This window comes from Mytilus californianus, unplaced genomic scaffold (genome assembly GCF_021869535.1).
Source record: "Mytilus californianus isolate M0D057914Y unplaced genomic scaffold, xbMytCali1.0.p SCAF_13, whole genome shotgun sequence".
Taxonomy (NCBI): Eukaryota; Metazoa; Mollusca; class Bivalvia; order Mytilida; family Mytilidae; genus Mytilus; species Mytilus californianus.
The window spans coordinates 16,270,843-16,294,122 of NW_026262615.1; the positions used below are offsets into that span (position 1 = coordinate 16,270,843).

Below are 23,280 nucleotides of genomic sequence, written 5' to 3' on the forward strand. Positions count from 1 at the left end.
AAATTAAAGACCTTAGAGTGAAAGGTGCAATCTACTACGAGCTACAGAAATAAATGTATATTTTTCATTGACTTTATAACATCAAATCAAATCACATCAGTCCATACATGAAAACATAAACAAACTAACCTGTTGCGAACTATAACAAATAAACTCATTATCACTGAACTATATATATTTGTTTAGGGGCCAGCTGAAGGACGCCTCCGGGTGCGGGAATTTCTCGCTGCATTGAAGACCTGTTGGTGACCTTCTGCTGTTGTCTGTTCTATGGTCGGGTTGTTGTCTCTTTGACACATTCCCCATTTCCATTCTCAATTTTACCATCATAGATACTAGGATTAAAGTTTTAAAACTTAGTAATAATTAATCATTTAATTATTTATACCTACTCTTATGGACAAAACTGTGGATCTTTATGGAAACAACTTGTGAACTGGCATAGAAATTCATAATTTTGAATCGCGAAAAACAATACTAAAGCAGCAAAACAAGACAAACGCAAATAAGAAGAGGTTGATTCTACAGATAAATCACATTCCGCAACCAAAACAGTCAAACCCATCACATTTTAGATAATCATGTTTTCATTACATTATCCACCGCCACCAGATGCTACAACAAATGCAATAATTGGGAAGTCATTTCCGCTATATTCCATGTATTTCAAGGAGCCTTCTCCTTCCATCTTGTTCATGTATACATTGTTGTACTTGCATAAAACTGCATAAATCTGCTGTATGTACACAACCAGCTGCAATAATTAGTTATATAGAACTTCTAGTTTCTTCTGACAAGATCTATGTAACTCAGTGCTGTTTGGACGGCATTGAAGTAAAAATGAAGTTAGAGACAATAGAATGGAAAACTAACTAATTAAAACTAAATTGGGGGTTAATATATGCGCATTATGAAAACCTCAATGGTTAAAGTAAGACAGGAGCCGAAGGAGTCTCTGAAGAAGTAGATGATATAAAATTATCTGTCTTTGAAGTTGAGGATAGTTTCAAATTAGTTAAGACAGGAAAATCAGAAGTTTAAATTTGATATCGTTTGCATAAAGGCAAACTCCTTTCGAGGTAATATAGTATTTTGGGGTGTAAATAATTACATTACATGTATGTTTCAGAAGAATCCGTTATTTTGATTGGATAACAACGCTTGCGCGTCATACTAAAATTAACCTTCATTTCCCAATGAAGTGTAATATTCATGATGACACGTGCCATCACAATAAAGTGCACAGGTTTATTAAAGAAATAAATGATAGAAATCGATTTTTCATGAACCTAGCTATGACATGGTATTGGTTGCAAAGATTAAATGAAAAAATATACCATTCAAATAAAAAAATATTGCATTTAAATGAAGAAATATACCAATTAAATAAGAAATATTGCATTTAAATGAAAAATATCAAATTTTTGCAACCAATACCATGCCATACCTAGCATAAAAATGTAATTATAAGAATTGAATGCTTCTTTAGTAATTTTATAGGGTTGTAAAAGTGTTGATCGTGCGCACATTTCTAGAATGAAGCGTGCTTCGGTCAACACTTTTACACCCCAATAAAATTACAAAAAGAAGCATTAAATTCTTAAATGAAATTCAAATGAGAATCCTAACAAAACGGTCCTACGTGATTATTGGTCAATAATTTGAAGATGCCTCAGATGATTCAGATGTAATAAAATTTGACCGTGTCCTCCGCGCTGGGCCACTAGACAAAAAACAACGACTTATAACTTGCCGTATATATATACTTAAACATTGGCCAAAATTGTAATTTTAGATTATTTTTTTACGGGGAACATTTTGGCAAATATAGATCTATGAACAAGATTATTTTAGCTGAGATTTAACAATTCAGACCTTGATATGTTGTATATTATAGACATCCGTCTATATTCTATTGGAACCATGTATGACGTTAATTAAGCAATCAAAATAAATCAACCAATTTGTTGGCATCAAGGTATGTTTAAAGTATTTTTGTCGTTGATTTGCTGTTTCATTGACGTTCATCGTATTTTTTTTTTTCATACCATAAAACAGCTCTAAGGAACACCTTTAATTTTGCATCGCAATGGTATAACAATTAACATCAGAATTTGGAAATCGATCCAATTATCAAGTATTAAAAAGATGGTGAATAAGAAATAAATACAGCTATTTTTTTCATATAAAAACACATTTATTTAAAACATTGTCAAAAGTAATTTGAGGTCCAATTTTTGAGAAATTTTTAATGTTAAACTCATCAATGTATACAGTTTTTTGTGCTTATTATGAAACTCATTATTTGATTACAAATATTGAAATTAAGTGGGTTTTTTTTTCCCTATTTATCCAGATAATTTTTTTCGTGCAGAAATTTATATTTGTCTTTAAACAGTGATTTCCCTGAAAATATAAATCATAAATATATTTCATAACCATTGCAAGAAACTGCAGCCATTTTTTGTATTTAATAATTCTTAAAAAATCATTCAGTTCAGATAAAAAATATCTTCAGTAGATTGTTTTATCAAAAAATTGAAAACTCTAGCCATATTTTAGATTGAAGTAGCATACCCTAAGAGAAGTTTTTGATACTGAAGCCTCAAGTTTTCATATTGGAGCTCATAAAGTTAAAATAGAAAATTCGTAAGGATGTTTCTATATTAAATCGACCTACAAAAGAAAAATGAAAACTTTTTTAGGAAGAAATAAAAGATGAGATTAGTTCTTTTAACTTGTAACGTCGATGTGTAAAACTGCTTGTTGTATTATGCAAGATTCACCATCCTGTATGGTCAAACATCTAACAAAAATAAGGATATTAAAAAAATATAAAAAAAATCTCTTTTTATTTGGATTATGTTCAATGGAAACAAAGAAATCTATAACAATATTTGTAACAAGTTAACCATTAAAAAAGTCTTTTCGTCGTTAAAGAGCACAAAAACCATGATTCGTGTTAACCGTGGTATCTAAGACTTTTTACCGAGAAAGCGTCATCCAATCATTGATCTTAATAATGACAGCAGTCCATCAAAAGGTGTATTATTGATAGCAATCAAACTTAAACTAGTCACTAGAACTTTTATGACACAAAAGAAACGTGCGAGTCCCTTTTGTGTAAACTGTGTGATGATGAAGACGAACACATTGAACATCTATTGCTAAAATGCAAGATTCTAGAATCTATACGGTGTCCTTTCATAAATCAACCAGAAGAAACTATCTTCAAAGATACCTCCATTTTATTGTATGATCTATTTACAACCATTCAGATTATGGATTATGTGTATATATATGTGTCTGGTTGTAACAAAAGCAGAAATCAAAACACAGATCTATAGTATTAGAAAGATATAAAGAACACAAATGTGATTTAATATCTAGAAATTTGTTCTATGCACTGCACACTATAAGAGCATCAATTTGCAGAAAAAAACAATCAAGAATAAGATAATTTGTCAAGAATATAGATTAACTCAACCAGTTACTAACTTCAGACATATATATACAGATATGTAAATAAACTGTATATACTTGTATGATATTCAGGATGGTAATATTGATTACAGTCTTATATATGTAACACTCCCAAACGTGTCCGATTCACCCAAACGTGTCTATTCTCCCCAAACGTGTCCGTAATATTCAATATTGCCCAAACGTGTCCACTGTTAAACGCCAGAACGTCCCACGTCTTTTAGCGCCCTAAATGTCATCAATAACGATTACGGCAATTCTATGATGGGGAACACAGTTGATGAAGTGGTCATTTATTGTCATTAGTTTGTTCAATGTCGGTTGTTAATGATTATCATAATTGCAAATTTAATCTGTAACATATGAATTAACTTTTAACTGAAATGCTCTTTGTCCAGTTGCAAGTATTGCATGCTGATTTAGAGCGAAAATACAAATAATTTAGTACAGTCGAATTAATCGTTTACTAAGTGAATTATTTTGTATTAATAAACTCCGGTGATGCCTTTTTATATCAAACTTGTCTGCGAATATTGCACGGCGGGATTTTAATAGAATTGACTTCCCTTTTTTCAACAGTTCTAAAACACATTGGTTTACAGGCTCTTTTGTAAAAAATTTAAGGTTTCTGGCATCACTAAAGACACACGAACAAGAGACATAACGTCGATTGCCAAATATTTCATGGATTATTTGAACGACATCATGTTAACAATAAATACTGTAGATAGGTTCTATTATTATACCAGGAATTTAATTGTGATTGGGCCTTAATTTTTATGGTTATTCAAGACAAACACTAGTTGGGATATTAATCTAAAAAATTTAAGAGCGAGTAAAGACCATTTTTTATGACTTCAGTAAACGACTACGCCAATATCCGTTATGTAATAGAGGTCGTCTTAAATAAAAATTGCGGAAATTTTAACTGCCACTAGAAAAAAAAAATGAATCAGGACAAAAATGTTGCCTTCCGTAATACAACTGATGGCACCATGAAAGAGTTGTTAGAAAGGTTTTAATCTGCAGAGAAAGTGACATTCTCCTTACACGAGATTTAATATCCACAATTTGACTGAGCGTGGATGCTTACATTTACATCCGACATAGCTGAACGGATGCCCCACTTATACTGCCGGTTTAAAAAAGACCTAAATATGTAAAGTACTTTATTTCTACTTTTTAATAAAATAGTAAAATGAATTTACGCTAATGAAATAGCAATAACCAAATAACGGAAGTATTTAAAATATGGAAACAAATGATCATTCAATAATTCTTATATGATTTGCATATTAGAGATTACGTTGATATGATTGGTTAAGAGGACTTCCGGTAGTTTTTCTTGACGTTGACCGAACTTCTTTTCGTAACCAATGTCAACAAGATGGCGGCGATAATGACACAATCCGGATCGACGTTAACAAAATTTATTATCTGTTCGCGTTAATAGGTCTTAATAGTTAAATTAAATAATAAACACAAAACATTCGTTTGAATGATAATAAGAGTTTTTGTAGTTTATTTTTTATCAGATTGCAAATTTCATGGAGTACATATTTTTGCGTTAACCAACAAATATATTCATACGCCAGGCCTATTCAATGACACAAATATTCAATTTACGTGTCGTAGAGGTTACGAATACATTCCTTATCTCTAATTTTAAAGAATTATAAGGATTAAACGCCTTTTTAAAAGAATTTATTTAAGGAATGACTGTAATATTTTTTCTGTCTATGAAGTCAGGTAATAACATCAAAAATGTGGTGCACACTGAATAACCCGCGTAGCGTGTTATTTTAAAGTGTGCACCACATTTTTTATGTTATTTCGAATAGACAGAAAAAAATATAACAGTAATTTCTTATAATTTACTGAATTCTAAATTCCATTTTATACCGGAGTAAACCATGAAATAACGTTGATGACGTCACGGTCACATGACAAAATTATGTCTATGAGCTGATAACAAAACAACGTCAGCCAATCAGAAGACGCGTTACATCCAACATTAAATTATTGGTGTATAAACTGTACCAAGTCACTCACAAACATATCATAAAAGTCCTTCGGACTTTTATTTGGTTGTGAGTGATTTAGTCGAGTTTATACACCAATAAATTCCTTTAAAAAGGCGTCACAGTTAATCCTATAATAAAGGAAAAAAAATAAGCTTGATATGGACACGTTCGGGGGATTAGGCACGTTTGGGTGTTTATTAAAAAATGGAGACGTTTGGGCGTTCATACAAATGACAAGCTTTGGCGCCGTAAGACATGTTTTGCATTTCAGTGACGTCATGTGGACACGTTTGGGGGAATCGGACACATTTGGGGGGTGTTACGTTAGGGGTGGTCCTAAAGGACGGAAAAAGATTCAACGGTAAGTAAAGGTGTTCCGTGTATATAGGAGGAAGATACACAGAGACTTAGGAATTGTACTATAAGGGGAGATAATTTACTGTGATCATGTGACAGGCCACAGGAAATGGAAAAATACAAATAGACGAACACCCACATCTAGTCATTTATACATCAAAATAATATCATAATGGAACCAGAGGTAAACAAAAATATGAGGGAACATTAGTATCAAAATGTGAACATTGACATTACACCGTACATATTTAAAGGGCTGTAAACATGGTTAAATTTTGTTCACATTGTACATAATTTTTCACATATCCGCAAAACTTTATAACAAATAGTGTCATCACATCATACATGATACTGATTTATTTCCCATGCGATAGTCGACCTCATACCACAATTACTTTTACAACACATTCTTTGTTAAAAATAATGACTTATTTGTAAAATTGCACCAGTTCAAACAAAATGAGAATGAAGTTCAACCTTTTCTCAGGAAAATCTATCGCTGCTTTCGTCTGAACACCTAATTACACATCCATAGGGTTCAAATAACAACCACTATGTAAGATAAAAGCAAAAATTTGACCTTTAACATGTTTAAGTGAAAATTTACAACTTTCATTTTCAAATACAATTTTTTGGTCTTATAACTCTAGATCTGAATTCATTATTTTTCTACCTAATTATACCATTATGACCATGAATCACTCACTTTCTCAAATAAAAGGTACAAACAAAAATCTGGAAAATATGCCTATTTTTTTATTACAAATGTATTGGACTCGTGAGCAAAGGGAAATAATTGTGGTATGAGCCAGAGTTAGTTGCAAACTGTTACATGGATCTGTTGTTTGGTGAAGTTTAGCAAGAACTTTGTACCTACATATCATTAGCTACATGTAGTTGTTTGTAATTGGTATTTAAAAAGACTAAAACAATTATTTATAAACAGATTGTATGCAACCCACCATATTTGTAATAGTCTCCCAAATGAGAAACTATCCCTCGATTTATTCCAGTGTCAAAACATTTTCATTTTAAATTCACAATATTTTACATGGAATGGCAAACATTTTTGAAAAAATGCAGCAAATTCTAAAAGAAATACTTCTCATCAGTAGTTCTGAACAGATAAACAAATAAATTAAACATGTTAAATGTACATGATGTGCAAGGCTATGAAAGTTTCTTAAAACTCATATTTCTCAGGTCTAATTACTTATGAAACTGAAAATTAAAAAAAATGGATATTTAAGACTAATTGTTCCTTTTGCTATAAATTCATGCCATTTAAGGTATAAACATGATAAAGGCAATTTGACTTATATATATTTTCATTTTTATCTCTTTAGAAATAGCCCTCATCAGAAGGTTGCCACACCTTTAGATAAGACATATACATTGTCAGGGCTCATGCTAGCAGACAACTGGGGCAAAGAAGTTGCTTCCTCGTCTTTCACTTTGCTTAGCCTGACTGTCAAAAGCGATAACTAGTCGCCCTGGTGTTCACAATACTCGCTTTCAGTTGCTTTCGCCGTCGTTAATTTTCAATTTTTACCAAGCTGATGAAACAGCAATTTTTCATTTATAAGTAAAGAAATTCAAAGACATAAACAATTTATTTTTTTAGAAAAGAGAAAGTATTGACTATACAGATTAATTATATGTTATTTCATACAGACAACTTTTTAACACTTCCGGTACTTGTTACTTGAGAGCGTACATCAAAACATTCTGATTTTCAGCAAAATAATTTTTTTTCTTCATAAGAACTTGTTGAAAAGTGACTTTAGTTAATGTTCAATCCATTTATTGCATTAAAAATGTCATATTCCTTTCCAAATAACTTGTCAAACCGTTTATTTTGTAAATTTTCTTCGTCCGCTATTGAAATAATTGTGCGAACTACGGAGGTGGGATTGATCTGAACTGGACCAGATATGATCGAAATCCGTATTCTTACAATAATAACTACGGATGCACGAATTGCACAGCCGACAAGAAAATTGATCCCAAAAGGAAAAATTCCACATTCCACACGCATTAACAGACTTTTGTTTAGATCTCCTTGCTTAATGAATATATTTCCATTTATAAGCATTGTTTCTTTTATTGATTAAAGTTGCTCAACTTTGTAAAGTTTATATATCTTTTCAGGGTTTGAAATTAGCAGGGGCCCACTCGCCAATGGCCCCTAAAATTTGGTGTGGGCTACTTAAATTTCTGCTTTTCTTGTATAGGACTATATATGTGGGCTACAAAATTAAAGCTGTGGGCTACCATGCCAAAATTTTAACTTCGATCCCTGCTTTTTAATGTCAGAGAAACAATGAATTTCATAAACATGATATACAGAATAATTTTTTGATTGAATTTTAATTGATATATTATACTTTCTTTTCCTTTTTGATATAAAAAAAAGTTCTTTTTAGTACTAGATATTCAGTTGGTGGTTTCTGACAAGAGGACTTATATAATTGTGCAACTAAATAATAAACTGAAACAACTGTTACTTTAATTGTATACTCAGGTATAAATTGAACAATATAAAAAATAGATAAATAGGATACATATGGCCCTTTTTATTATAGTAAAAATCAAAAAAACATTGTAGTGCCGCAAGCGAGCATACAAGCACTTCTCTTTCAAATCTCACCACTTCTGCCTATTAGCATGATTAGTTTCAAAAAGAGAAGTCACTTCTCCCTATGATTCTGAAGTAGTGTGAGCTCTGCATTGTACAATGCATTTTTGCCAAAACTTTTCCCAAGAGAGTCAGAATTACCAAACTGTTTGGAACACCTGCATATTTTTATACATATAAATGACCATGTTTAAAATTGTTGTCTCATTTTGCTCAGGAACTACAAATCAGGGCTTTCTGAAAATTAGAATCAAGCTTGTATATATTTCTTGTGATGCTTTTTCACATCTTTGATTCATCAACTTCAAATTTTAAAAATACTTATCATGCTTATAGTGGTGGTAACATTAATGTGCAGTTATTCACTTTGCAGTTTAACTTGTTTTAACGAAATTCCCTTGTGTGTGCTGAACTTATGACACCATTTAATTAAACAATTCCTAAGCTACTAAAATTGTGAACAATAAGCAGAAATATTGTTTCTTCCTTTTGTAGATGAATGGTCCAGTAAATGGGGAATCCCCTAGCAATGGTCCAAGGCTTTGGGAAAAATCATGGACCATAGATGAGATGAGGAAGAGTGCCAACAACTGGTCCCTTGCTGGTGATGCTGGGGTATGAGAACATTATGTAATCTATGATGTCAGTTAATGAATAGAAGTTTTGTTATTCCTTGTCAATTTTATGAAGTTTTATGTATTGGCAAAACATAGTCAAGAATTGGAATTAAGATACATGTAATATTCACCCATTAACATAAAAAAAACTTCAGGCTTCCAAGGGTTCAGATGATATAAAATTGAACAATGAAAAAAAAAACAATATGAAAATTATTTTTTAAAAGCATCTTCATATTAATGTTTTCACTAATTTTAGTCTTTTACATAATACTTTAAATTCAGAAATTATTGCAATGTTTGCGAAAAATGCAACAGTATCAGATTCGCAAAAATAAAAACTTGCATACTTAATTTCAGTAGTGAATTTTCCTTCATAAAATATTTGCCATCACATTAATTAGATTATGCATTTCTGCTAGTGGTCAACATGGTCAAGCATTCATGATAATAAATGCATAAATCAATTTCTGATTTTTACAGTATACCCTTTTCTTGCATGTAGCTGTACAAGCTCACTATGTTCATGAAGGCTTTATGTTAATTAAAGTCTGTAATTACTGTTGAATATACTTATAAGAAAATTTGTTTTAAATAATCATGTGATAGTCATGTTACCTCAATAAAGCTAATGACTGGAATGAAAACAAAATTACACAATAATTTGTCTTCTCAGTTCCTGCACTTTTAAGAAATGTGTACATTTTGTAATAGTATTAAACATAGTTTCAAAGTGGGGAATTATTGAAAGTATGAAGAATACCATGTTTATCTTTTTTTTCTGACAATGAGATTTTCATGATTTTCTTAACAAATCATGCAAATCATGATTTTTAATCTTATAGTTACTTCACCATTTACAAGACTTTTCACAACAAATGATCTCCAGAGTGCATGAGATTGGAAAAGAGGTGGATGGCCTTCTTCATGACACAAAGGTAAACGCTAACAATATTATATACAGTTGAAATTGAGAAAAAAGTGGATGATATACATTTAAAGGAAAATTCTTATAGCATGTGGTCGCATATTTGAATTAATTAGTAATTTTCAATGTTTAGTTTTCTGCTTAAGTTAGTTTGGTAAGAACTACTTGTGATAGATCATTGATATTTTACATAAAGTTGCATTACTATCAGTACATATCAGTTTGACGACTATTTCAAGGCTCTGCCCCTAGGTCATGGTTCAGCGACTTTGAAATGATTAGCAATTTCCAATGTAAAGTTTTCTGCTTAAGTTAGTTTGATAGGAACTACTTGTGATAGATCATTGATATTTTATTACTATCAGTACATATCAGTTTGACGACTATTTCAAGGCCCTGCCCCTAGGTCATGGCTCAGTGACTTTGAATTAATTAGCAATTTTCAATGTTAAGTTTTCTGCTTAAGTTAGTTTGATAAGACCTACTTACAATAGACAATGATATTTTCTATAAAGTTACATTACTGTCTGTACATCTCAGATCGCAACCATTTTTAGGCCCTACCCACTAGATCATGGTCCAGCAACTTTGAATTAATAAGCAATATTGCTGTCCATCAGATTGTCTTTTTCTGAATTTTATGTCAACAGGCGAGATATATCTATGTGTCAACAGTTTATTGAATTGTACATAAAATTATTGAGAAGAGGTTGTGAGCTCCTTAGTTGATAGCTAAAGACCTTTTAGCCAATTTGAAAATAAAAATTGGTGATAATACCAAGGATAAATTGAGCTCCTTAATTTATCTGTAAAAATGCTTGCCATTTTGAAATATAAAACAGTCATAAAAGTATTAGTCTTTGGATATTTTTAAATTACCAAATATCATTATTTCTTTTAATGATTGTTATCTTTTTTTGAGAGGAAATAGTTGATCTTACTGGCACATAGAATAGGAAGAAAAATTGCCTTCATGGTGTCGAAAAGAGAAATTTACAGATTTTAATCATATATATATACTTTAGATTTAAAAAAATGTAAAAGAAAAGTAGCCTAGTTAGAAGAGAAGTTTTTATCAATCATGCACCATTAATTCCAGTATCTAAACACAAAATAGATAAAATCTGAAATTATTATAGATACAATTATTTGTATTGTATTTTCAGATGACAGGTGTTAGAGTACACAATGTTTTCAATGATTTCATTATGTTGGCCAATACACAGTTTGTTGAAAATGTAAGTATGAGATGATTAAAAATCAATATTATATATTTTCTAGCTTTTGCAATGGGACCTATAAAAAATGAAAACATCATGAAAATGCTTACGATTAACTAATCATTAGAATGCTAAAAATATATATGAATACACCATCAAAAATAATAAAAATGGAGAACTCTTTGAAAAATCTTAAAATAAAAATGATTAAGCTAAAAATACAAAAAATATTAATGCATCAAATAATTACTTCTAGCATGAATATAATGTGAAAATAATGATAACAAGAATGTGTCCATAGTACACGGATGCCCCACTCGCACTATCATTTTCTATGTTCAGTGGACCGTGAAATTGGGGTCAAAACTCCTAATTTGGCATTAAAATGAGAAAGATCATGTCATAGGGAACATGTGTACTAAGTTTCAAGATGGTTGGACTTCAACTTCATCAAAAACTACCTTGACCAAAAATTTTATCCTGAAGCGAGACAAATGGACGGATGGACGAACGGACGCACAGACCGAAACACATAATGGCCATTAATGGGGCATAAAAATTAGTACATTAGGAAAATAAAACAGAAGAGTCAACCAGAAAATACTAAATGAATAAACACACTGCAAAAGTACTAAAACTAAAAAAGAACACCACAAATAAATTAAGAAATGAACACACCATGAAAATTAATACTTCTGCTGTAAAAAAATTAGAAAATTATTTATACACTTAGGGGAGAATAAATAGAAAAAGTGACAAAAATACTTTGCTCAGTTGCAAGACTCTGAATTGACTTTTCATGATAATATGCAAGCATTTTCTTTAGGTGTTACAGATTGCAAATGTCATGTTTTCTGCCAAATAATATTTAAAACACTGTTCTTTTTTTAAATTCAGGGAAAATGTTGCAATTATTTTTTGCCTGAATATTACAAGACTGTTGTTCAAAATAAGAGATGATATATTTCACTAAAATAGATATGAATGCTTTGTTAAAAAAAGTGTTGAAATAAAATTAAAATGAAAATAATGACTTTAGACATATTATTTCATTAATATATTAGAGAGTTTATGATGAAGATGTAAGCAGCGAGGAAACAGCAAAAGAATCAAACAAGGAAGAATCACAGGTGAATATTTATGAAACATTTCGTTAAATTTTGTTTTTCTTTAGGTAGGAAGATCTTTCTTTAAAACCCAAAACCTCCCGCACTTGATTGCCGCGATATAGCCTTTTTGTGCTGATGCGGCGTAAAGCAATCACCAATTAATCAATCAATCCTGCACTTGAGGTGAACATGCTTCCATGACACTACGAAGGTAGTGCAGACTTTTCTGAGATTTTCATGTATATTTAAACATATCGACAACACAGTAAATAAAAGGAGATAAATATCTTGGTTGAAATTCAATGAAACATCAACCAAATGCAAGGTGAACATTTGAGCATAGAAACTTTTCACATGGGTGTTAATTTCAATATGTAAAATGAGCTGCTTCGGATAGAAATCGACCTTATGCAAATGAATATCAATACATCTGTTAACCTATTTCGGGTTGAACAAGTTTTTATGGAAAGTTTTAACTGTTTAAGAATAGAACTGTTATAAAAAAAATCTACAAAATAGACCAAAATCCATCTTTTATTTTGTATATGAATGTTCCAAAATCAATCAAAGTCTTATACATGTACATGTATACGTGTACTTGCATACGGTCGATTTCTATCCGACGCAACTCCTTTTACATATTGAAATTAACACCCACGTGAAAAGTTTCTACTGCATTGAAATTGTGAAATGAACAATCCACAAAAATACCCACATTGTCAATATTGTAATCCATCTGTCCATTTTCAGGAAAAGACAAGAGAACAAAGAGAAGCAGAATTAATACCAAAAGTATCGGAAGCATTACAGTTGGGGATAAAAGTAACAGAGGATGCATTTGAGGCATTGGATTCTAATGTTGTAAATTCTGACTCGGAAGATGATGACGACACAAATTATAGGGTGGATCCTATATTAGAGGCTAAGGTTTGTAAATTCTGACTCAGAAGATGATGACGACACAAATTATAGGGTGGATCCTATATTAGAGGCTAAGGTTTGTAAATTCTGACTCGGAAGATGATGACGACACAAATTATAGGGTGGATCCTATATTAGAGGCTAAGGTTTGTAAATTCTGACTCTGAAGATGATGACGACACAAATTATAGGTTGCACTTTGTAAATACAGCTGTTTCTCAAACCACGCCTCTTTTGGGGAGATATTTAATATTCATAGGTATGTTAATTTGTTAACGTACTGGTTCCCATTGATGATCTCTGTGTTTCATCTCATAGAGACATCACTTGGGAATGTAACCAGTATAGATAAACATGGTAGCGGCTAAATTTTAATTCTTAGGAGGTCCAAAAATGGAGGTAAGGGTAGTATAGAATTTTAGTATAAGTTTAAACTCTTAGAAGTTCAGGGCATATAAATGTTGAAAATATGCCGCACAGCCCTATATTTTGACCTTTGAATAAAATAGTAGTGCATATAAACTTTCCGTTCTGGGATATTATTTTTCACGAAACTTCATAGTAAAAGTGTCACAGTTTTAGCCGCAAAGGGAGTTCCTATGGGAAATTGCATTGTCTGTATTTACAGAATTGCAACCTATATAGGGTTAAAAAATAGAACATACAGAATTTCACAAAATCTGGTTTATCTCAGAGATTTTAAAGAATTTAACTCAAATATGAAGTTTTATAAATATTTCATGAAGATTGAGAAAATCCTGGGCCTTAACTATGATGACTCAGCATAAATTCACAGTTTAAAGTATGCATGGTTTACTTAAAGCCCTGAATTCAAAATAAATTCATAATATATGCCTATTTGTAATTTAAATTGTTTAGAAGTGCTTATATTTACTCTTCGCAGTAATTGCAACTCATTGATCCTTCCTAAATATTTCTGGTGGGGTGTTTTTGTCCTGTCGATAACCCAAAAGTAAGCCGTAACGCCTAAATGTGCTTTTTTGTGACTGCGGCATAAAAAAGTACAAGCTAGAATTACAAAAAGACCTCAGTAAAACTTACAATAGTGTGTTCTATCCTTAATATGTAGTAAATATTTCACATTGCTAGAAACAGGGAAAAAAATTAGGAAATGTGAGGCCCCAGGGGCAAAAAACAGAGGAAAATGCCTACCCCTGAGTCATAAAACAGATAATTTAACTTGTAAATGCTATGATTTTTTTATTTTAAAGGTCTTTTATAAAGTAAACAATAACTGTGCTAGGAAGTTATGCAAAAATCAGATGTAAGTAGTCATTTCAATGAAACTTTTAGTGAATTTATGCACCAGACTGATATCTTCATAAATACAACTTTTGCAAATATGCCTTTGTTTAAACACTTCTAGGACATATATTAACTAACTTATGTTAGATATATGGTTAGGGATGATACTGTTGTGACAAGAATTCTAAACTGACCATTTGAGGCAGAAATTGTGAACTTTCATTGACAAATAGGCATACAGTAAGATGTGGACTGGAGACACAGGCAGGATTTGATACTTTGTATAATCTTGAATGTTGGAATGCTTAACTACTAAACAAAACATTTATAGTATTCTAAAATGCTTTCAATTTGTTATCAGAATAGTTTCAAACAGGTTTTAGACAGTTCATGTCAGAAAACATGCACATAGGGTAAACTGGCAATAATTAGAGTCTTGTTTTCAAAATCTTTATAAAATTGAAACAGGGGTAGGGGTATAAAATGTACTGTAAAAGGAGACTTAGAGTATATGCAGTGATTTCTTTAAGGCTATAATTCTGATAAATAAGTAATGTTGTGAGAAAAAGTGTTTTTAGAGAGTTTTCTATTTGAATAAATGTTTGTATAGGTTGCACTTTGTAAATACAGCTGTTTCTCAAACCACGCCTCTTTTGGGGAGATATTTAATATTCATAGGTATGTTAATTTGTTAACGTACTGGTTCCCATTGATGATCTCTGTGTTTCATCTCATAGAGACATCACTTGGGAATGTAACCAGTATAGATAAACATGGTAGCGGCTAAATTTTAATTCTTAGGAGGTCCAAAAATGGAGGTAAGGGTAGTATAGAATTTTAGTATAAGTTTAAACTCTTAGAAGTTCAGGGCATATAAATGTTGAAAATATGCCGCACAGCCCTATATTTTGACCTTTGAATAAAATAGTAGTGCATATAAACTTTCCGTTCTGGGATATTATTTTTCACGAAACTTCATAGTAAAAGTGTCACAGTTTTAGCCGCAAAGGGAGTTCCTATGGGAAATTGCATTGTCTGTATTTACAGAATTGCAACCTATAGGGTGGATCCTATATTAGAGGCTAAGGTTTGTAAATTCTGACTCTGAAGATGATGATGACACAAATTATAGGGTGGATCCTATATTAGAGGCTAAGGTTTGTAAATTCTGACTCGGAAGATGATGACGACACAAATTATTCGGTGGCACCTATATTAGAGGCTAAGGTTTGTAAATTCTGACTCAGAAGATGATGACGACACAAATTATAGGGTGGATCCTATATTAGAGGCTAAGGTTTGTAAATTCTGACTCTGAAGATGATGACGACACAAATTATTCGGTGGCACCTATATTAGAGGCTAAGGTTTGTAAATTCTGACTCAGAAGATGATGACGACACAAATTATAGGGTGGATCCTATATTAGAGGCTAAGGTTTGTAAATTCTGACTCAGAAGATGATGACGACACAAATTATAGGGTGGATCCTATATTAGAGGCTAAGATTTGTAAATTCTGACTCGGAAGATGATGACGACACAAATTATAGGGTGGATCCTATATTAGAGGCTAAGGTTTGTAAATTCTGACTCGGAAGATGATGACGACACAAATTATAGGGTGGATCCTATATTAGAGGCTAAGGTTTGTAAATTCTGACTCTGAAGATGATGAAACAAATTACAGGGTGGATCCTATATTAGAAGCTAAGGTTTGTTAATGAAGAAGCTAGAGGGGTACCAAAGGGGCAGTATTGGAGGGACAAATCATAATACAAAGGAGATTGACATATTATTACAGAAACATTTACACATATGGCTTTTGCAATTAAACGCATAAACCAGAAGTGATGACAGACACTATGTAAGGGTTAATAAATCATGTCTCTCATGCCTAACCTGTGTTAAAATTGTATCATCTGTAGTGACATAATTTATCCTTTCAAAGAAAGGTAGGGTAAATTTTTATATCAAATATAGAAAATGTGTGATTAAATTATTTGGGTTTAATTTTAGGATTGTTGACTCTTAAAACTTCAATATTTGATGGAGTTAAGTCCAGAGATGATACTGACCATTATTTGTATTTTCATCTTGAATTTTCAAGAGCAAATAGAAATTAAAATGAAAAAGACATGCCTTACTAATTATACCCCACGCAACGAGTTGCGGAGGGTATAATGTTTTTGATCCGTCCATCAGTCCGTCCGTCAGTCAGTCCGTCAGTCCTGTTTCTTGTCATCGCAACTCCTCTCAAACCACACAACAGAATTTCATGAAACTTTGTAGATAATAAGGACATACTAGGTAGATGTGCATATCGACAGGAAATTATGATTCAATTTTTTTTCTAGGAGTTACGCCCCTTGAACTTATTTGCTTCAATATACCTCTGCAACAGTTTGTCATCGCAACTCCTCTGAAACCACACAACAGAATTTCATGAAACTTTGTAGATAATAAGGACATACTATGTAGATGTGCATATCGACAGGAAATTATGATTCAATTTTTTTTTCTTATACAATTTTTTTTTTATTTCTCCAGTGACAATGTGGGGACGTGGGGTATGTGAGCGCGCCCACTAAGGTTCTTTAATTTCGTTCAAAATATACTTTAATATATCTATTGTTTGAAAGCATTTTTCAAATACCTTGTATTTTGGTCAATTACTTTAATTATATTTTTTTAGTTACAGGTATATATTATTAAAAAGTTATAAAAGACTAAATTGGTGGAAAAGATTTGTCCAACTAAATATAGATTCTAGAAATGAAAAAAGAAACACTTAATATAGACTAAAAAAAGTCACTGATACTAATCAAAGAAGGAAGGCATATTATGAAACTAACTTATGTTTTTTTCTATTTTAGGATCCATACATAAACAGACCACTACCATACCTAATTGGTACTCCAAACTTTATGTCCAACGAAGATGTTGGACTGGAAGAAGAATCGGGTAAAACACTTTTTCTTTTCTAAATGTATTTGTCTATACAATGGGTATCTCTGCTTGCTAAAATTATCATAGCTAAGATTTAAGGTCGATATTTAGCCTCATGCAATTCAAAAATATAGATTTCCAAAAGTTTTCAAAGAGTTTAATATTACTGTGGATTCATTATTACACATCAGATATCAATTTTTGTGCATTTCATGGCTAAAAGTGAGCAATGAATTAAAACGTTCAACAAAATTCAAGTTTTATTCAGGCATCTTTGCAGACTTCAGTAAAACAACCAAATCAAATATCCCAGAAAATTTAATTATTCTTCAAGCCTAGAAAAATTGATGCCAATGAAAATAAATGGTCAACAGTATGTGACGTACAGTTAGAAAAATCCATTGCTGTCATATTGACAACTGAATGTGAAGCAAATAATCATAAACACTATAGCTCAGGTAGTGTCAACACTTCTACCTGCCTAACATGGACAGCCCACTCCTGTTGATCCAAATTTAACCTCAGATCTTGTAAAACAAATAAATTAAAAGCTTCGTTCATTTTCCAGGATATTGTATGTTTAGTTATTATGATAAAAGAAAAAGAATGGCTTGACTTCTACATAGGGTGGGTGCATGGGACTATCAAGAATTTAACTTGCTCCAAAACCTTACCTGAGCTGTCATGTACATGAATGAATATTGACTGTTTATGATTTCTATTTTTAGAAGAGGAGGAAGTTGGCCATGGTGAACTAAGTGAAAGTGAAGCAGAAAAAGATTCTTCAGAGGTACAACAGCCATTTTCTTTTATCAGTGTTACACATGATAATTATTTTTAGATTTATTGCAGACATATTGAAAATTTTATATTTGTTAAATACATAACTTCAAGTTTTCAAATACAATTACTGCTTTTGAAAGGTCACTTGTCTGCACCAGTCAAGACAAGGCTTTATTTTATTTTAAAACTTTAAATTTTTGTGAATTTCATAAAGATTGGGGAACTCAAATTTTGAGTGTTCAACTAAAAAGAAATTCCTTACAAGTTTCCATTCTCAATTTTAGAATTTTACATGGACATGGGGTTAGGTATCCATGGAAATTCAATTTTCCTCAATCCATCAAAATTGATACCTATGAAAGTAAATAAATCCACAGTTTTGTGTATTGATGATTTCATGTTTAGTACTGATAATTTTACTCTTTATTTGACAGTTCTCTTCGTCAGAAGATGAATCAGAAACTGAGAAACCTGTTTCTAAACCAAGAACTGGAACTGACATGACTGAGTCATCCGAGGTAAAGTCATCTAAATCAGATTAAAAAATGTTTTCAAGAAACACATGTCAACAGTGACACATATGATATATGTATTATGAATATAGTACACACACAAAAGTTACCTACCACAAACTACTACATTCCTTCGGCGGTAGCTTCATCAACACTTAGATACACTCTAAGGTTTAAGTTTTTCAGACATCAGTTACTTTGTTAAACCTTCATGAAATATTGTTAAATCTGGAACATCAACATTACACTTTTACACTGACAGTAGCAATCACAGGCAAGACACAGTTTACATTTATTTTTAATGTTTTTATTTTTTCTTATGTATACTTTTGGTTATTAAACTGATTGAGAAATGTTAATTTTTGTTTTAATTAATGTTTATTTTCTGTGATTAATTTACTGTTATGGAAAGTAGTTGAAGAGGTAACTAAATGAAACATAAAAAAATGATAATAAATTTGTTGTAATCAACTTTAATGATTATCATAAATGAAATAGATTCCCCAAAAAGTATGTTTTTTTTCTGTTATCAGTCTGAATCAAGTGAAGGAGATTTGTTTGAAGCAAAGAAGGAGAAAGATAGTGATGAAAGCGACGAAACAGAAGAATCTGATGTTGAAGATGAAAAAGTGGAAAATGAAGATTCTAAAGATACAAAGGTTCTATTTTTATTTACATTGAAAATATTTATATATTACAAAATATTTTAAAAAATCCAGAGAACTCCCTTTTCCCGCCAAACTCTTAAATATGAAAATAATAATACAGTCGAACCTCGTTGTGTCGAAGTCAAAGGGACTGGATCAAAGTATTCGACTCATCCGAGGTTGGACTCATCCGAGGTCGAGTGAGTTGTCATAAGTTTGGAATGCATGAAATACGGTATGAGATTTGTGTAAACTAGATACAATGAACAGTGTGCCTTTTTTCGATATGACACCTTATGATTGTGTATTCAATCTCCATTTTTGATCCTTCGTAATAATTAAACACACAAGTACAGATACAAATCATGCACAAATAAAATCAATAGTCTACACAAATATTTACAAAGGTCAGTCACTATAAATTATGAAATCCCTCGCGGCACGAAATAAGTTCTGAACGGTCTCTGATGAGGTCGTCTGCTTAACATTAAATTATCATGAATTTATTATAATTGTCCTAATCCTTTTATTTATTGTAATTAATGAATTTTAAATCTAACGTTTCATTTAATCTCAGCTTTGGTCATTTAAATTTGTTTCGTTTTTATCTCAGGTGAAAAATGTTCAACACACTAACATTCCGCTTGAACGATCAACATAGGTGTTAATTATTAATTGTCATTTTAACTGTTATACAAACAAGTATGTTTACTCAGCTTTAATCTCTTGTGAAAATGATTAGGTGACATAAGAAATACATTCGATTTGAATTTTTATCATTAGGTCTGCATCTTTATAAAATTCTTACTTTCGAACTTCGAGACATCGGGGTCAATTTACATCAATTTTACTTCGACGGGACTATAAAATTTACTCGACTTAACCGAGTATTCGAATCAACCGAGTTCGACTCATCAGAGGTAATTATGCATTGATCAAACGGGAATTTTCCCGGGACAGAGAAATAACTTCGACTCATCCGAGTTTTTGACACAACCTAGTTCGACACAACGAGGTTTGACTGTATGTGGTATGATTGCCAATGAGACAACTCTCCACCAGGGACCAAATGACATAGAAGCTAATAACTATTAGTCACCGTACAACCTTCAACAATAAGCAAAACCCATACCACAGAGTTGGCTATAAAAGGCCTCTAAATGGTAAATGTTAAACAATTCAAACTAGAAAACTAATGGCCTGATTTATAACAATATATGTGAACAAAAAAAACATGTCAATATCTAAAAACAAGTGGACGTATATATATTTTTTTTGCTTGATACTTCTTCTTAAGCAAAATGTATTTCAGTATATAACAACTATTTGTTTACCTTGTTGTTTGGCACTAACCAGAGAACTTCATTAAAATGAAAGGTTAGGTTCGGATACTGTAAGTTCAGAAATTTTTGCGATGTTTTTATTGCAAAATTGCAACGCAATAGGCTTTGCAAAAATAAATACTTGCTTCTTAAATTCTGATAGCATTTGTAGACCCCATTTTCTGAAATCGCATTAATTAATTTCCCATTTTTGTCCAATGTTCAACAATTACAAAATTGTACCTAGTTCTTGCATGTATGTGAAGATTTATAAAGGCACTTCCTTAATTGATGTTTGCTTGGTTAATTATCACAGGTTGGGGGATTTGCAGATGAGCTAGCATCAAAGTTAGGAATAGCACCTCCAGTGGTCGCTGAAGAACACAAAGGTTAGAAGACAAATTTAGTGCTAGATTCAATTCACAACCTCAGTGTTGACAGGCTAGTGATACAAGAGTTAAACTACTGACACCACTAAAATGAAATGAATGGATTTATAACTTGACTGATAAAATAACCAGATGGTTTTACTGAAATAAGAATAAAAGACTTGGTATGATTGACAAGAGACACCTATCAACCAGAGACTAAATGATGTAGATATTAGCAATTAAAGGTCATGATACAGCCTTTGAAAATAAGAAAACCCACCGTATAGTAAGCTATAGAAAACAAAATGTAAAACAATTCAAACAAGAAAATCTACAGCCTGATTTATGTACAAAACAATGAATGAAAAAATCAAATGATAGACAGTGAACAACAACAACAACTGACTATAGCTTCTGACTTGGGACAGACACATACAGAATGCACTTGTTTGATATAAAAATAAGAAGATGTGGTATGCAAGGCTTCCAAAACGGTCATATATGCCGGACATTTGTATAATGTCCGGTAAAAGTCCGGCTGGGCAAAGCATGAAACGGTCATCTACTTTTTAGTTTTCAAGGCTTTAAGAGACGGTCATTTCAACATAATTCGCGATCTTTTTGACCCAAAGTTTTGCCTTTAACAGCCACACATTTCCGGTCATAAAAGTGACATGATCATTAAGTACTATCAAAACAACCCCTACTTTAATACCTTCTCATTTTAATCAAGGCTAATTAGTTGTCAAACAGCTGAAATTTACCTGTTCAGGTGACAGGTAAACTATTTTGAACCGGACATTGATCGGTCTATTCAAAGTTATTTTCTTACATTTCAGCGGTTTGCATCTAAATAATTTAGTCAAAAAGATTTAAATTATCAGAAATACGTTGATAAAAAAAAATAAAAAGGTGAAAATGAAAAATCGTCATAACCACGTTGTTTGAACCTAGAGACATGTCTCTGTTCGATCTAGTACACGTGTGCGCAGGTGTGAAAGTTAATTATGCATCCTAATTTATTTAAAAAATGCTTAAATTGTCATTGATACCTTTATCTCACGTTTATTTCGAATATTTTCTTGAAGAAATAACGTAGAAAGAGCTACTTCCACTCATTCACGCTTTGCAAACGTACACGGAATTTACGTATCCGTCTCTGGTCCATGTTTTACCATTGTCAAGATAACATCGTGTATAAAAAACGAAAGTAAAGTTTTTGACAAAGTTATTTTGCACAAATAAAGAGTCTAAGGCTGATATAAGTACGCTGATGTTGCACACTTCGAATGATGCACTGCCAATTTAACAGTTTACGTCAGAACTTCGAATTTGAATCAAAGAAAGTTTAATATCGTTTTTTTAATGTCAATCATTGGGATGGCCAACTCGGCAACTGATTACCATAGTTGCCTTTTGTTTATTTAGTCTTAAGGGATTAAAATCGGGATAATATATAAAATGTCCGGCTGGCTTAAAATTATTTTGGAAGCCCTGGTGGTATGTTTGCCAATGAGACAACTTTCCACCAAAGACCAAATGATGTAGAAATTTGCAACTGACATGTTTGTGATGTCAGTTTTACAAATGATACCATTACAACTATCCTTCCATCAATACTTTTTTTCTCATTTGAGTTGCAGATATTGATAATTATATAGTGAAAGAACATAAAACACTAATACCAATGAAAACTTACTTTTTGTTATTGTAAAAAAGCTAAAGTTTGGGATATTTATTTTAATTGCAGAAAAGCAGCGATCAGAATCTGAGTCAAGTCATAAAAAGAAAAAACACAAAAAGGAAAAAGACAAAGAGAAGGCCAAACCCAAAAAGCATACAGATGGTTTGTACATTGATACTTAAATAGTATATTGTCTTGACTTAGAGAAGTTGCAGAGGCAAGACTTTGACATGCTGTGTCTGTGATTGGCCATGGCCACATCAAAATTTGATAAAAAGTTTATTTGGGGAAAAAGTTTAAGGGGAACCAGTAATTGCATGTCAATGATATTTGGAAGGCTGTTGTATTACCTTTGGCAGAAATGTTTTATATCTTGGTGTTAAGATATACAGGAACTTAGAAAATCATGAAAAAGTCTTCCATGTTGAATACAGTATATGTCTATTTATA

At 31.8% G+C, this 23,280-nt stretch overlaps 1 protein-coding gene across 4 annotated transcripts in view; it reads left to right on the plus strand.

Annotated features, from left to right (window-relative positions):
- The first annotated feature begins 5,913 nt into the window (after nucleotides 1–5,913).
- The window catches only part of LOC127723253 (WASH complex subunit 2-like), a 79,446-nt gene continuing 62,079 nt past the window's right edge, over nucleotides 5,914–23,280 (plus strand). For 2 of the 4 annotated variants that reach the window (XM_052229813.1, XM_052229814.1), the window contains exons 1-12: nucleotides 5,914–6,048; nucleotides 8,998–9,117; nucleotides 9,965–10,057; nucleotides 11,214–11,285; nucleotides 12,332–12,397; nucleotides 13,127–13,303; nucleotides 17,439–17,526; nucleotides 18,240–18,301; nucleotides 18,729–18,812; nucleotides 19,340–19,465; nucleotides 21,092–21,164; nucleotides 22,897–22,992. In XM_052229813.1, coding sequence (XP_052085773.1) covers nucleotides 6,037–6,048; nucleotides 8,998–9,117; nucleotides 9,965–10,057; nucleotides 11,214–11,285; nucleotides 12,332–12,397; nucleotides 13,127–13,303; nucleotides 17,439–17,526; nucleotides 18,240–18,301; nucleotides 18,729–18,812; nucleotides 19,340–19,465; nucleotides 21,092–21,164; nucleotides 22,897–22,992 — 1,069 coding nt within the window. In that variant the 5' untranslated portion in view covers nucleotides 5,914–6,036. Of the gene's footprint in view, nucleotides 6,049–8,997; nucleotides 9,118–9,964; nucleotides 10,058–11,213; nucleotides 11,286–12,331; nucleotides 12,398–13,126; nucleotides 13,304–13,381; nucleotides 13,489–15,695; nucleotides 15,721–16,009; nucleotides 16,141–17,438; nucleotides 17,527–18,239; nucleotides 18,302–18,728; nucleotides 18,813–19,339; nucleotides 19,466–21,091; nucleotides 21,165–22,896; nucleotides 22,993–23,280 lie in introns of those variants that run through there. The other 2 variants (XM_052229816.1, XM_052229815.1) reach the window with 2 other exon arrangements.